The following is a 16,092-nucleotide window of genomic DNA, read 5'->3' as shown; positions in this document are numbered from 1 at the left end:
GCGTGATGGGGGCTCATCTCCCCTCGGCCACGCGGGTCTCCTCATGGGCTTAGGGGACACGGGGAAGGGGGCTGCATTGGACTGTACAGAGAAGGAGATGTGTAGCCCTTCCCGGTGTGACAGGGACGAAGGAGACCATGTCCTGACCCATCCCCGCAGCCGCCCACCAGCACGGGGAGTTTGCGCGGGCTGTAGGTAAACTGGGAGGTTGCACTGCACCGTCTGCCCGTATGCGTAATGCATTTCCCCTGTTTCTGAAAGCAGCCGGTCCCCCGTGTGTATGTGTCTGGGGAGGACACTGAGCTGTCTAAACCCAAACAACAAAAGTCACCTTGTGCAATCCCACGCCTGAGAGCAAACGGAAAGTCGGGGGCGAAAGGGAACCGGGAACCCATCCCTAAACGCCGCGGCTGGGGAGTGCTGGCGCTGGCCGACCTCCTCGCGAGCGCGGTGCTCGCCGTGCCAGCGGATCGCTCGGTCCTCAACGCCTCCTGCCCCCGTGCCCATGTTCTGGTGGCTTTCTGAGGGTTGAGTCGCAGGCAGGCAAGTCAGCAAAGCCGCCGATCTGTGCAGCGGGACGTCGGGCAGAACGCTTGTAGGCTCAGGTGCAAGCACAGGTTGTGCCCCCGCAGGACCGTATCCTTCTCCCCACCGAGTCTGAGGTCCAGAGGGCTCCGCCGGAGGACAACAGACCCCTTTCAGCCCTGGGCAAGTGTTTCCCAGCAGGTCTGTCCCCTCCGGTCCCCTTCCCTCCTGGACCCTATCTAGGAGGTGCGGGAGGACAAGATAAATAGGGATGGGAAGGGGAGGCACAAGGGAAGGTCTATCTGCGCAGCCAGGAACCCCCCCGGGGGCTGGGTGGGAGGACAGGAGCAGTTCCTTGGCCCTCCTGATTATAGCCCTCAATAAAAGCGATGAAGCTGGCAAAAGCGAGACTGGAGAGGGTGAGGGGGAGCGAGTCTGGTTCAGCATCGCTGCTGCTGCTGCAGGAACAGCCAGGGGCTCCCGCTCAGCCCCACGTGAACCTCACAGCTTTCGGCTGAGAGGTGGAAGGGGTTAAGGAAGTTGATGCCCTTAAATATCTTTTTCTCCCGTAAAAACTGTTCTTTCAGCAATTTCCAATCTCAAGACATGTGGGGCTGCGTATCTTGCTGACATCCCAATCCAGGGAGAAACCTGCCCAAGGGTTAAAGTTTGAGCAACCGAGCAAACAAGACAACTCCTCCTTCGTGTCATGTGAGTGTGGCTGCAGCTAAAGGCCAGGGAAAAAAAAAAAAATCATAAACGAAGGCTGCGGCTTCACAGGAGCTTCGTGCTCTTAGGGCAGGCTGGGAGACACGATGGATCTCCTGCCAAACTTTTCTGTTGTCACTTGGCTGCTCCTCATCGTTTTTCTTAGCCTCCTGGTCCTGTAAGTAGAGGCTGGTCCCCAGGGGAGACCAGGGAGGAGGAGAACCCTGTGCCTGCAGCTGGGGAGGGGCTGGGGCCATCACCCTCAGTGTGAAGTGCCCAAGAACAGGAATTAGTGTTAAAAAAATCATCCTCAGTCTTCCTGTGCTACCTTCAAGGCAGAGCCAAGGGCTGATAAAGAGGGGCTGGCAAGGCTCCCCACTGCCCTCCCTGTGCCAGCTGGAAGGGAAGGAGGAAGCTGGGCTGGACAGGGAGGGAAATAAAAAAGGAACTTCTTGATTTTTTTTTTGCTTATCTCAGCAGATCCAAAAGGAGAAGCAACTTCCATGTTTTTAACCGCAGCAAGCTCTGGTTGGCTGCAAAGGAGATGGGGTGTCCTCGGGCGCTGCGAGCTGGGAGCAGGGCAGTGGGTGATGTCTATGTCTGCCTATGTGCTTGTGCCAGCAGAAGCCCCCATTTAAATAGTTACATTGGCAAAATTGCCCTTTTGCTTATGTCGCTCAGGGGAGCTGTAGTGAGCTGTACAAGCAAAAACTTAATTTTGCTATTGTAATTTATGTCCCTGCTCGGCTGCTGTGCTGCTGTGGCTCTACCACCTGAGCATCAGAGTAGGTCTTTGCAAAGACAAGCACAAGGGCAGGTCTCAGCTTGAGAACTTAATCTTTCTGAGATCTCCCTTCAGTCAGCTGAGTGACAGTTGTCTGATCTGGGGAACTAAATGAGGCCCCCGAATAAAGACCTGAGGTACCCAGGTACACCGTGTTTGCCTAGGCTGGGCTGCAACTCCTTTCAGCCCTCGTCTTGTATCAAAATGTACCCCGAATTATCTTGTACCCCGAGTCATCCTGCATTTATTGCAGGAAGAGAGTATCCTCAGTGGGTCTGCTGCTGCCGGTCCACAATTTCAGCTTTCTCTGGGTGACAGGAACCAGTTATTTAAGCTATTAGCTGTGCTCAGGATGAAGAACCTGCTCTTTTCATTGCATAAATACATCTCACATGCTCTTTGCTTGGCAGCTATGGGATATGGCCCTTCCAGGTCTTCAAGAAGCTGGGCATTCCTGGGCCACGGCCTCTGCCGTTTTTGGGAACTTTCCTGGAGTACCGGCATGTGAGTACCGCCAGCTGCTGCTCTGTAGCTGCCTTAGGTATTTAATTGTAGCTGGTGCTGGTTTTCCCATCCTTTGGGTATCTCTTTCCTCTGCCCTTGATTCAGTTGGATGGAAATTACGCTTTCAGGTAGGAAGCTCTTTGGACATACAGAGAACATAAAAATTCAGGTTGACCTGGAGAGTTGTGCTGTGTTTTTCAAGTACTTTGTAATTTAAGTTATTAGTTTCTCCCTAGGTGTCTACCTGCTCCCCAGCAGCTGACGTTCTATTGGAAACAAAGGAAAAAGATATTTGAGAGATGGCTAAGACTGCTAATTTCTGAGAACTGCATGTTTCTTTGTGCTTTGTGTCATCCCCACGAAGAGACTGAATTAGCCCCAGCAATGCCCCATCCAGCCACTTGCTGTTGGGCCAGCCAGAGACTAAGCCAGACAAATAGATTACTAAATGAAACTCAAATATTATCAAGTTATCTAATCTTACCAAATAACTAGGTAGTAGCTGGTCCCAGGCAACTGACTGCAAATGCAGAATAAAATGTATTAGCTTCAGTGAAAGAGGTGTTTTAGCTTGTGTTTTCTGGGTTTACAGCATGCACATGGTCTCTTACTAATGGTTTAGTTGATGCATGGTGAGTGTTATGTGTCCCATAAGTTTCATCCTTACATGTAACATCAGTTAAAACCTTAAAGGAAACAAAGCAAAACAAAAAAGCCATCATCACTCTGGTTCAGTGACTGCAGTGGAAGATCTCATGAGGACAAGGCAGTAGCAGCTCTAACTCGTTGAGGACACCCTGGGATCTAGTTCTGCCTGCCTACTCTGCTCACGCTAAAACTGTGTACCTGTTGTACCTTGTCTTCATTACGTTTTTAGCTCAGGTTGGCTAGTGGAAGTTGAAAGGGCTTTTTTTCCCCCCTCTCTGCTCTCTTTTTTCCCTCCAGTGCAAATGTCCCCTAAGAGTCTATGTGACTCTTAAGAACTGCCATGCACCCCCCAACCCCTACCACTTACAAGGGGTCTGTGGGATGCACCGCGCTGCCAGCTATGACCTGCTTTGATCACTCTTCCCTGGCAAACTGTTCGTTTCCCCTTTCTTCTTTTTCAGGGAGTCCTGAATTTTGATCAGATGTGCTTTGAAAAGTATGGCAAGATCTGGGGGTGAGTTTCTTTCTGCAGAACAAAACTGCCTGTTTGGGGTGCTCCGCGGCCCCAAAATAGAATGGAAAGAGGTGTGCTGCCACCGTGTCTCAGCACCATAATTCCAGCTTAGAAAAATCCAGGTTCACCACTGGGAAAGTCTCCAGCCATCTGTCCAAGGCTTCTCTCCTGCTGGGATTTCAATACCATGCAGGGCTGGGATGCTGGTGGCCAGTTTGGGGGGTCGTTTGTTTGCATAAGCTTTGAAAATAACCTCCACTGCTTGGTGGCAAACTGAGCCTCATGCCTTTGAAGTGGCTCTTCTGTCTGTCTTGAGCAGAAAGCAAGCTGCAGGCTGCCGCAGTGTTTTTCATCTTGCTCCCTGCTTCTCCCAGAGCCGGGGCACGAGCTACCTTTCAACCTGCCTCCCTCCTCCCTGCTCCCTGCACAGCGCCGGTTTTGTGCAGGGGCCTCTTATCATGCTTCTATTGAGAACCTCTCAAACTGAAGCAAAATTGTTGCACAAAAAAAGTCCTCGGAGGCTTCATGAAACCTAGCACATTTTTTCGAAAGATTAAATGTTCTCAAGCCTCTTGAAGACGGCAGCTTCCCTCAGCTGTGGCCCAAGGCTCCCTGCCCTTTAGCCCACGCCATGGCTTTTAAGTTTTTCTGTCTCTGTTGATTGGAAAATGGAGGAGACAGATGAGTTTTTCCCCTCTCATTGCCTCGTAGGCCAGGCAGGGAAATCTCTTTACCCCACAGGCAGGCTATTCGGTATGGATTTATTGACACCAGCTACCAGTTGCGGAAACAGAGCTCAGACAGCCCAAGTGCAGGGGATCAATGTTGTGGCAAAAGCTGCCTTTTATCTAAACCCTCACTGCTTTGGCAACTCTCTAATACCACAGACGATTGCTAGAAATGCTCATGCTGTCTGCGTTTGGCACTTTATTTCTCTTTCTCCTGTTTTACTACATAATAAAACAGTTTCAGCCTCCTCCCTTTGGCTGTTTTGTCGGAGGGGACTCAGCTGGCCCAAACCCTTTGGGCTCCAACAGTCGATGTGCACGGCTCTGGCCGCAGACAAAGCAGGCTGCTTTTGCTCCAACTGACGGTGAGCAATGGACTGACTCTGGATTTCTCTTGGCTTAGGATTTTTGACGGCAGGCAGCCTGTGCTGGCCGTTTTGGACCCCGTCCTCATCAAAAATATCCTGGTGAAAGAGTGCTATGCCATTTTTACTAATCGCCGGGTAAGTATCTAGTGCTGTGCTTTGCTCTCCAGTGCAGAGCACGGGCAGCAAGGAAGGAGGAGTTTCTTCTTGGTTTCTGTCTTCCTTCTCCGAGCCCTTCAGCAAGTAGTTGCTCTATGTGATGCCCCGGTTTAATGATGGTACCAACAACAAATCTCTGCTGGGGAGGTGTAGAGGTCGCTCGGGCTGGGACCTCGGGACATCAGCCTGGATGTACCCTGGGGCTGATGTCATTTATGCCTCTCACACTTTTGTTTCCATTTCTGTGGTTTGCTGGTTGAGGTAGAGCTGATATGACTTTAGGGACCAAGTCAACACTCTGTGGTGAGGTTTTTTTTGTATTTCTGTCATGTGGAAGGGGGCTGGAAACCTTCACCCATCTCCCTGTATAACCGTGTGCCTTTTGCTGTAACATTCGCCCTGTGCAGAACTTCGGTCTGAACGGGATCCTGGACTCAGCCCTCAACGTGGCTGAAGATGAGAAGTGGAAAAGGATTCGTACTATACTGTCTCCAACCTTCACCAGTGGGAAGCTGAAGGAGGTAAAGCAGAGGCCACCGGTACTTTGCATCAGTAGCTGGAGGAGGACTGGGACATTTCTGAGTGCAGACCTTCCCCAAATGGGGAAGTCGCCCCATTTGTCAGGACCACATCCCTGAGCACCTGCGCTGTCGGGTGCAGTTCAGCAACACGATGGCTGTCTACCATCACGGGGAGGGAGTCAGGAGAAGGGTATGGGGGATGAAATGGCACACAAGGTATTGCAAGCTGAGGCTGTTGGCCCTATGACCTGTATTTTCTCCTTGCTGAGCGCATCACTCAGACCATGGATGCCCATTTTCCATGCCCTCAGGAGCCATGTTCACTCCCAGCTGGAGCGGATGCTTAGCTGGAATGGGAGCAGTGTGTGGATTTTGGGAGGAGAACCTTGCTCAATCATAGTCATATGAGCTCTGTGGACTGGTTATTAAGATGTGAGAAAGCAGAGCCTGAAGCTTGGAAATGGTACCTTCCCCTTGCCTGCCCTTCCTCCACAAGCCAAAGACTTGGCAAGTGGCAGACGGCAGTGCGGAATCACCCAGCCTTGTTTGGTGGAGGTGAAAGAGTCGACAGTGCCTTTTGCTTTGATTTGCATTTCAGATGTTCCCTATCATTAATCACTATGGCGAAAAATTAGTGAAAAACATTGAGAAGAAAGTGGCTAATGATGAGTTCGTGACCATGAAGGAGTAAGTAACTGGGGGGGGGGGCTGACAAGAAAAAGTTTGTGTTCGGTGTGGGTAAGGGGCCATTTTGGAGAGCCTTTTCCATGCTGCAGCATAGATCCCTTGTCAACTATAGAGGCAAACTCCATAGTGGTCATGGGCATGGTATGTTCCTCAGCAGTGGGCTTGCTGTGCTCTGCTCTGCTCAAACGGAGTAACTATGCTCTGTTCCCTGTTTCTTTTTACTGGGGATGAATTTTGAGGGAGGTGTAGGGCCCGTTCCAGAAGCCCCGCAAGATGTGGTATTTTGGGAAGTCATTTTTACAATCTCTTTTACAGATGGAAATCAGAATACAGTCTTTGTTACCCCAAACTGCAGTTCAGTGCTTTCCAACTACAGGCTAGGTTTTTGACGCTGAGAAAAATTGGGGTGGTGAATGCAATGGGGGAAATTTGGGAAAATATAATGACAGTTACTACCAGATCAGGACTGGATCTGGTATGTTAGGACTCTGCACTGAGTCCTTGATTAAAAGAGATTCCCTCTCTCGAGGATTGTTCCTAGATGGGCTTTTATTCACTACTCTGGTTGGGTTCATCTCATTCACTCTCTCTTCTTCTCTACCTAGCATTTTTGGAGCCTACAGCATGGATGTGGTGGCCAGCACTTCTTTCAGTGTGAATATTGACTCCATGAGCAACCCCAGTGACCCCTTCGTCACCAACATTAAGAAATTTCTCAAATTCAGTTTCCTAAACCCTGTGTTTGTATTCTTAGGTATGACACACTTCATCTCATACAGCCCTGAATCCATCTCAGAGGTGGTGACCACCTGCATTTCCCGGTAGCTCCCTTAGTAGCTTTGAGTCCTCTTTGCCATATGGGAGATGCTCAGCACTTTGCAGGATGAGGTTCACCCTAGCAGATCTGTAGAAACAGTTCCCCAGGGAAACCACAGTCAAGATGTTTATAGCCCATGTGCATCTTTGCAGCACGCTCCTACAGTTGGCAGAGATGCGATGGAGAGCTTCTCTGTCACAGGGAGCTGCACTCCGTGTGGCATTGGGGCCATAGAGGGATACACCGAGGAGATTCTCAAGTGCTGTTGCATGCCAGCCATGGTTAGGTAGAAAGAGAGCTGAAGGCAACAAAAAGAAATTTTTTGGGCCAGAGTTCAGATTTACCCCTCTCCTTTCTATGCTTTGTGCCGCTTTTTAGTTTCTTGGGCCCCTTTGAGCTAAAATATGTTGGTTTATCTCCTTTTAGTGTTGTTCCCCTTCGTTATCCCAGTGCTGGAAAAGATGAATGTGACTCTGTTACCCTCAAACGTCATGGACTTCTTCAAGGGCGTCTTCACAAAAATGAAGAAGGAACGAGAAAAGGGCAGCAGCACGGTGGGTCCAGCCCAGGTGGCCTTCTCTCTTCACTGTGCTGTCCTTCTGAGTGCAGGAGGGACCTGGTGGCATCTTGAGAAGCTGTGGTGTATCACCTACTCTCCAGAACAGCTCCCAGCTCATCAGACATGGGGAGGGCCAGAAACATGCCCTGCCTGGGCTTCCCTATGGAGAAAGTATCTGTGTTCACAGAGGGTCTCCAGTGGGAACTTCAAAGTGCCCTGAAGGTGTGACCCTGCCGCTGGGGCTGTGAATGGAGCAGGGGTCTAGGCAAGGAGCTTGTGCTGGGCAAGGTTTGCCTCCTCCCCACCCACATCTTCTCTGACTGCCTCTGTTTCTCCCCAGGACCGGGTTGATTTCTTGCAACTCATGGTTGACTCGCAGAGCTCACATGACAAGTCTGCTGAGCCCGACTCGTACAAATGTATGTCTTGAGATCTGTCCTCCTCTCAGCAGAAAGCATGATAGTTCCTCGTGCGGTTAAAGGAATGAAGTAGGAGAGGATTTTAGTCATTAATCCTACGGGAAATTCAAGGTCTCAGTAGTGGGGCTGTAATGATGCTTATCACGCATCAGCCATATTTTATTATATCCCATTTCCTGGGATAAATCCAGAGGTCTGTTTGTGCAACAAAGAGCAAACAGAGTGAATATCTCCTTACTCCCTTTTCTTGTTTTATCTTCTCTGAAGGCCAGAGATGTTGGCTGTATTTCATAAAGCACACAAAGCACATACATACGCTGCATGTACCTTGCTCATCTCTAAGCTCATCTCTGATCTGCATCCTAGTTAAACTCTCAGATTTAGAAAATAATGGCTCAGCCAAAGCATAGTCCCAATCCATCAACCTCAATCAAGGCAGGATGCTTGTAAACTTTTGAGGTGCCAGGACAGGGTATTTGTAAAGCAACCTGCATTGCAGGCTGCACCCTGGCAATGCTTGGACACTACTGCAGTACCAGTGTTAAATCCTGAACTGGCCTTATTACCACTGCCACGTTATGCTCAGGGCTACTAATCCCTCAGCAGCACAAGGCTCATCTCATGACTTAGAGGAGCTGCTGGACATCTCTTCATCTCTAACTTTTCCTGGCACATGCCCTTATTTTTGTGACCCGGGAGCATGGTCCCAGAAGACAGCAGAGACTTTCTGAATCAGGCTCAGGCTGCACATACCTTGATTCTGCTCTTAAAGAAAGCAACGTAACACTGCTGATCTTGACAGCGGTTTTCTGCCTGTACAGCACTGCCAGATCCACCCCTTTGTGGTAGCGGAGGGTTAGCTCTATGTTTCCTTTACCAACTGTTAAGTAGTTATGAACACCATTGCCTAGACTGACGAGTGGGATCCTGAATTCCCAAGCGTTAATCACTGTAGTTTTCAGCTTCTTGCATGTGCTTTTATGCCTCTTTTCAGCGTTAAGTGATGAGGAGATTCTGGCCCAGGCTCTTCTGTTTGTCTTTGCTGGTTATGAGACCACCAGCTCCACCCTCAGCTACATATCGTACAACCTGGCCACCCACCCTGACGTGCAGCAGCGACTCCAGGATGAGATCGATGCAAACCTGCCCAAAAAGGTAAAGGAGGGTGGGGAGATGCTGGGGTTGTTCCCATCTGTGCCTTGTAGACCCTCAGCCAAAAGCCAGGTTGGAAAAAAAAAGCAAAGTGCGGGAGGTGCTGGCACTGAGATTTCCCCTCCTCTGGTCTCCGATGCCCGAAGGGGAAGCGTTGCGGGGGTTTTGGTTGAAATCCCGTGTTCACAGCCGTCCCGATTCCTCTCCCCAGGCTATTCCCACATACAACGCCATCACGCAGATGGAATACCTCGATATGGTGGTGAACGAATCCCTCCGGCTCTTCCCTCCCGGGGGCCGGATCGAGAGGGTCTGCAAGAAGACGGTGGAGCTCAACGGTGTGACTATTCCAAAGGGCATGGTGGTCATAGTCCCAGCCTACGTGCTGCATCGTGACCCGGGGTACTGGCCAGAGCCGGAGGAGTTCAGGCCTGAGAGGTGAGGGCCAGGCGGGGGGAATAGCTGCACGCTCAACCTCAGCCCTGGGAGTGGAAATGGCAGTGAAAGTGGGGAATGCATGATTATAACATTTAAATCAGGCATTTATCATTGTCTGACATCTAGTCTCAGCATTACCGTGAGGGGAGTTTTATGATCTACATCCATAAACTGTGCATGGAATTTAATTAACTGCGTTGAAGGGAGCGACAGTGAGAGCAGCTCCCAGCAGCTGTAACACTGAGGGGTTTATGGCCAGATATTAAAACAAGAGCCATTGGGTGACTGGCACAATGCCGTGCAAATCAGCAGTGGAAGGGCAAAGACTAGGAAAAAAACTTCATTTTTCAACTCAGGTGATGAAACAATCCTCGCTTAGGAGTCACTGTCAGACCCTGCGAAATGAGGCAATCGCCCAAGGCAGACCTGGGGGACCTTGGGCTTGATAGTCTTCAGGTTGCCATGAAGACATTGAGGGCTGGTCCAGAGAGAGAAAGACCAGATCTGTGCCCTTGTACCAGGAGTTGATATACCCCTGGAAGCTAACCCCGGTGTGGGGATACAGTGACCTTTGGGACAAAACGTGGCAGCAGAACCAGACAGAAGTTAGGGAGAGGGATGGGTGCTGCTGAAATCACCTATGGATCCCTACGGTCACCTTGTGTTGAACACAGAAGGAACCACCCAAATGGGAGTACTATGCCAATAAGCAGGTTATATCAGTAGCTGCATCCTTACTCCAGCTGACAAACCGGGCACGGGTAGCTGGGCAGGAGCTCTTTAGGGATCACTTGCCTTGCTGGGAGTTCATCAGAGGGATGTGCTGGTGTTTCAGTAGCAAGACACTTCACTGCTGACTTAGCATGGCTGAGGTTTGTACCTGGACCTCACGCATCGGGAATGAAAAGCTTTCTGACACGAAAACTGACTGATCACTAAGAAGTATTGCTGAAAATGCTCAGTGGCAAATTTCTCTGTGAAGCTGATTGTTCTTCCCTGTTTTTCATGATGAGGAGAGGAATGGCTGGCGTGTCTCAAAAGCAACCCTCCCTTTAGTCACGCAGGGGGAGAACGTCTTTGTGTTCGCTCAGTCCTTTGATCTGAAGGGAAGACATGAAGCTGTAACCTGTGTGGTTTAGGGTTTGAAATCTGGGTTCAGATTTTGAGCTGAGAGGAAGTTCTGAGAAAAGAGTAGTTATGAAATCCATTAGCATATTTCAGGTATTCCCTGTTCACCTGTTGCCCCTGGAGATGCACAACCAACTCCAAACAGCAGGATAAAAGCAGAGGCATAAGGTATCTATTGAGACAGAAAGAAGGGACTCAGCTGGGTTCTTCTAATGCGCACGGAAACACAAAAAGCTTTTGCCTTCCCAGACCCCTCATCACTTCAGATCTGAAAGCTGACACATCCTGGAACAGTAGCTCTTTCTAACTTTTTTTTTGTTGTAATCAGGTTCAGTAAAGAGAGCAGAGAGTCTATTGACCCCTACACCTTCCTGCCATTTGGGGCTGGCCCCAGGAACTGCATAGGAATGAGGTTTGCTCTCCTCATCGTGAAAGTGGCTATGGTCGTCCTGTTGCAAAAATTCTCATTCAGAACCTGCGAAGACACTCCGGTGAGGATACGGGATCATGTGTTTCATTATCTGCCCTTTAGTCCCACTGAGATGGTCCTGCGTGCTCTCTTTTGCCTATATCTCAAGACAAACGGGGAACTGTCTCTCATGCACATTAAATCCCTCTCTTCCCCAAGGAGTTCAGAGACCACTAGCTTCAGGACCGCTGAACCTTGTCTGCGGACTGGGGTTTTACTACTTCACACAGAGATCAGGGAGGAAGATTTCACTGTGGCTTAGAGAGGCATATGGGAATAACTGTATTTAAATCTTCTCAGCTAATTTAAAAGGTTCACCACAAGTTACTGATACATTTTTTCAAGCCTCTACAGAGGGAAATTAATTTTGGTGGAAAATGTCAGGCCAAAATCCCTGAAGTCCTCTGCCTCTCTTTGGGTGCACCTAAGTTGTGGGGTGCTCTCTCCCCCATGGTGCGCTGCCGGTCTGCCTTGACCTGCCTTAGGAAGACCCTGCTCTAGAGAGCAGAAAGGGAATATCTCCCCCAGCCCTCTCCAAAGCTGCGCTTTGCAGCACAAACGCAGCTATTCTCTGTGAGAGATCCCAAGACGCTAAAATTCATCTCTTATGGGCCACCAGGCAGTCTCTAAAGGGTAACAATTTTCAAGCAAGAACAATCCGAGCTAAATTTGAATTGGCAACCCTCTCCCTCTTTGAGGCTATGCAGGTTCCCACCACGTTTTGGTTTTGCCCGGGATCCCTGTGAACACCGCATTCAGTGCTGATGGGTCAGGCCCTGCAAGATGGGGCTGTTTGACATAAAGTAAATGCAATGGCTGTTGGAAATTGTAGGATGTCAAGCAAGCCCTCCTGAAAACATGACGACTCCCTATGACTCAGAGGCAGGCAGCACTGTTTGATGTTAGCTTCCAACCCTGACCCGGCTTTCTGCATTGACTGCTGCAAAAGGCATTGCCATTAATACATTTTTGTTCACAAGGCGAGCCTGGGAAATCGGAGCGGGGGGGCAGCAAGTGTATTCAAAGGACATTTGTTGTAAGAAACCGAAAAATCCTTATTAAATTATTACTTGGCACGGGTGCTCAGCTGGAATCTCTGCAGATTCAGATTGCAACTCAACTAGTAACCTGGAGGTGAAAGACTGTAATAGTCCATTAACAATGCAGTGACCTATCCACCCTCCCCCAAGTCTAATGACATTTTTCTAGTCCTCTGCAATCCATAAAATCGATTCTTTTTACAACTGCCTTTAATTAAAAGGAGACAAGTTAAATATGTATTGTATTATTGGTGCCCATAGGTTTATGGGGCTCTTTCAGCCCTTTTTTCTACAGAAGATGTCACGTACATCAGATCAGAGCGGGAGGGAAAAATTCATGCCGAAATATCCCTTTGGAATATGTATATGGAAGCTGCAGCCTCCTCTCACTCATCCACTGATGGCACACTGGGCTTTGAGCCACATTGCTTAAATTTCCTGAAACAAAGCTTACTGGGATATGGGGATTTTAAGGTAGCTTGTCGGGCTGGGGTGTGTTACCCTTGTCCTGATGGGGAGAAGGAGAGCTGGGATATGAGCAGCATCGAATTGACGGAGGAGACTTGGTAAAACACTCCTCCCTCCCCTGCAAGATGACTCCCTCCAAAACCAGTTTTAAATGTTCTTTTCATTGAGATTTCCAGCTCACCCCAAGGGAGCCCGGTCACTTTTCTGTATGAGGATGCTTTTTCTTTGGTACTCCACCTGAGCAGCAATCTTAGTTTCATTCTTCCTGGAGAGCTTATAGCTCCTCCAGCTCCCATTACGATCTAGCTCCACTTAGTGCTGAGACACTTCAGCATTAAACAAAATGGCACTGCATGCCCCTCCTTAGCTGTGGCTCCCCGGATGGATTTTGGCTGGGTTTTCCCCCCACGTGCAGCCTGTTGATCAGTGCAGGTCTTCCTACCACGCCATGTGAAAGCCAGAATTCACTAACGGGTTTATTCAAGAGCTGAGGGCTACTAAATCCCAGCTCGTAGCTGTTTTGCATGAGCAATAGTGATAGTCCTGCCATAAGTACATCTGTAAGTTAGAAAATGCCTTGAAAACAAGGGGTGGCTGGGACATACGTGGGCTGTAGAGGTCCTGTCAGCGTCATGACTGTCCTTTTTCCCAGCTTACGTGGCTGTTTTGGTCTTTTTCCTCTTGCTCAAGATCCCGCTGGTTCTGGACACGAAAGGTTTCATGCAACCGAAGAAGCCCATCGTCCTGAAGATGGTCCCCAGAGCCCACGGCGATCTGGAGAAGTGAAGGAAGCAGACACAGATCAGAGACTCTTGCTTGATGGTGCCTCCTCCAGCTCTTGAGAGGAGACCCAGATCGATGTGTGCGCTGTAGAAATGTCAGTGGTGCAACCCCCCCATTTCACAACAGGGCATTAGGGGTTTAGCCCAGCATAATTACATGAACATTATCCTAATGAAAACTAGCCCCAGATCCCACTGTCCCCAATCACAATAGGCATTTTGCAAGACCACTTGCACTCAAGTTATTTGGGCAATTTTTTCTCTTCCTCTGAAGAGGCACTTTTCTAAGCAATTTGATTCCAGACACTGTCAGTCTCTTCTGGCAGTGTAATTTAAATCAAGATAGGGAGAGCAAATTGCACATAGTTAAGTAATGCTACCATTGCTCCTGTTCCTACTGCCTGCTGGGTCACTCTGTATGTCTTCTGGTTTTATTCTCCTGGGAATGCAGAGTTGTCCGGGGCTATTTCCTCAGCTGTGTGCTATGACCCTGAGAAGTGTTAAAATGGTTGCCTCCTTGCGGGAATGAACGCCTGCGGCAAATTTTCTGATGCTGATTTATTGAGATTTTTCTTATGATCTTAGATGGCTTTTGCGTGATTCAGAGTCCAGATGAGTTAACTGGAGGAGCCCAGAGACAAGCAGTTACCCCTAATGACTGAGATTTGCAGAGTGGGAGAGAAGTGCCCCTCATGTGTTTCCTGATTGTTTGCGTATTTTACCGCGGGCGTGCAGCCATCTCCAATGGAAGGGACTGTCAACACAGGCACCATCTCTACTGCTATCATGACACCTTTTAGTCTCTGATTTATATTAGGCCATCATATGACCAACTTAACTGAATTAATAATGATGCAGGGTGCAGCACTGAGAGCCTTCAGGTGTCCTGGAGAACCCCAGTCTGGAAGAAGGTGTTGCCTTTGGCTATTGAGAGCTGGACAGTCTTGCTAGGCTCTGTCATTTTTTAGACCCTAGAAGATCTGTACACTCACATTTCATATCATTCCTCCAGAAACTGCTACCAGAGGGCTAACTGCAATAAAAAACTCACATACCTCTTCTGTAACCAATTGATGCCAGTCTCTGCTTCTGCACTTTCTTCCATACAAAAGTGAATCCATCTGTAGGTCTCGTAAGCCATTGGCCAGAAAACAATGTGGTGCTATCACCTCTCCCAGCTGGGCTTCCTCACTTCTTCAGTGGGATCCTCAAAAATCAGTGCCACAGAGTGGAGACAGAAGTTCTCTTTCGCAATTCATCCTTTCGCTGTCACCCTGTAGCACCACAAATTACTGAGGATGCGGTCTTGCTAGTCTCAGCCAAGCATTTGTCTTTCTGTGAAAGTGGAGGGGTTTGATTCCAGCATCTGGTCCATGCTGCAGAGCAGCTGACCTCATGCAGGGTTCAAAGTGCTCTCCATGCTCTCTCCTAAACCTCTCATGCACCTGCTTTTTTTGTACCTTTCTACAGGAGGATGTCTTCTGCTTCCAAACTGTCAAATTTCAGCACTGGGTGAAATACTTGCATGTGCATATACATCCAACGCAGCCACTAGCGTATATATTGGTGCTTGGATTCCTGGGAGGTGAAAACTCATTATATCCTGAATGAATCCCTAAGTGTGTCATCAGTAGTAAAAGCTGCTTCTGGAGATGCAGACTGTAAGACACAACAGTCCAAAATAAGTGGCTGAGCGGAGTCATTGATGGTGTGAAGTGGTTCTTATTGCAAAATTGGGCTTAGGAACTTTATTCACTACATAGCAGTGTTTATATTTCTTTTATATTCATTTATATATAGATAGATATATTATACATATATTATTCTATATTCTTTTTATGCTTTCTTTCTATACTTTTTAAGAATTGAGTAGAAAACCCCAAAAGAGCCATAATAACCTTTCTGCAGCAGATTAAATTCCCCAGCGAAAGACACCCTTGACTGGAAGCGTAGGAGAAGAGTAAGGCTGCTTCTCCAGAGAGTCACCAAAGAGCTGGGTGGGAGGGTCAGAAAAATTCCCAGCAGCTCGGGCAGCCACATCTTCCCCTTCTGCCTTCGTCACCTGCAGCAGCGCAGCTCCTTTCTGCCACCAATGTACCAAAGTGACAATTCATCTTTGTTTTCAGCTGTTACTGTCCCCTTTTTTAAAGCCATGGCACTGTGTTTGACTCTGATGGCACATCTCAGGGGAGAATGACAAAACAGAGAAGCAGTCAGACCCCTGGAGAACAAACAGCCGAAAAGTGCCCGCACCATCACAGCAGTTCATAAAAAGGGGCATGGAAAATCCTCAGGTCTCTGCCTTGAGAGGTGACCGTGAAGATGAGGGTGACAAAGTCACACACAGTGTCACAGGTCAGGGATGAATTAATGACCTTGCTGGAGCGAAGGCCGTAGCTTGCCTGGTGGCAGCGAGGGAAGGGTTTTGCCTCCTTGCTCCGCGCCCGTGTTGGAATTAATCGCTCGCGTACAAATGTCAACACTACGGAAAACATCCTTCAGGATAATCTCTCTCACAAAGCTGCTTAACATTTTGGTAATATACAGTTCACTCACAGGTGTCAAAGGATTTCAGCCCCTCTCATCTCTGTTCAAAGGCGTCTTCATCTGATGGCACCCCGTGCCGATGAAGCTGGTGAGCAAGCTGCTGCGACCAGCAACACCGACGTACCTGTGG

At 48.9% G+C, this 16,092-nt stretch overlaps 1 protein-coding gene across 2 annotated transcripts; it reads left to right on the top strand.

The window, feature by feature from the left end:
• Positions 1-1,282: 1,282 nt before the first annotated feature.
• LOC142045447 (cytochrome P450 3A29-like) lies at positions 1,283-15,108 on the top strand. 2 transcript variants are annotated; one of them, XM_075058969.1, is made up of 13 exons: positions 1,283-1,411; positions 2,428-2,521; positions 3,631-3,683; positions 4,815-4,914; positions 5,343-5,456; positions 6,055-6,143; positions 6,749-6,897; positions 7,387-7,514; positions 7,860-7,938; positions 8,933-9,093; positions 9,302-9,528; positions 10,985-11,147; positions 13,324-15,108. In XM_075058969.1, exons 1-13 carry the CDS (start codon positions 1,341-1,343, stop codon positions 13,417-13,419), a joined length of 1,524 nt encoding a protein of 507 aa, XP_074915070.1. In that variant the 5' UTR covers positions 1,283-1,340; the 3' UTR covers positions 13,420-15,108. The 2 variants fall into 2 exon arrangements, with proteins under 2 accessions (XP_074915070.1, XP_074915069.1); XM_075058968.1 differs by lacking the exon at positions 13,324-15,108 and having other exon boundaries at positions 10,985-11,493.
• Positions 15,109-16,092: the final 984 nt, after the last annotated feature.

This window comes from Buteo buteo, chromosome 27 (assembly GCF_964188355.1).
Source record: "Buteo buteo chromosome 27, bButBut1.hap1.1, whole genome shotgun sequence".
In the NCBI taxonomy this organism is placed as follows: domain Eukaryota; kingdom Metazoa; phylum Chordata; class Aves; order Accipitriformes; family Accipitridae; genus Buteo; species Buteo buteo.
Note: the sequence above shows the minus strand (reverse complement) of the source record. Positions and strands in the feature narration are given on the sequence as shown.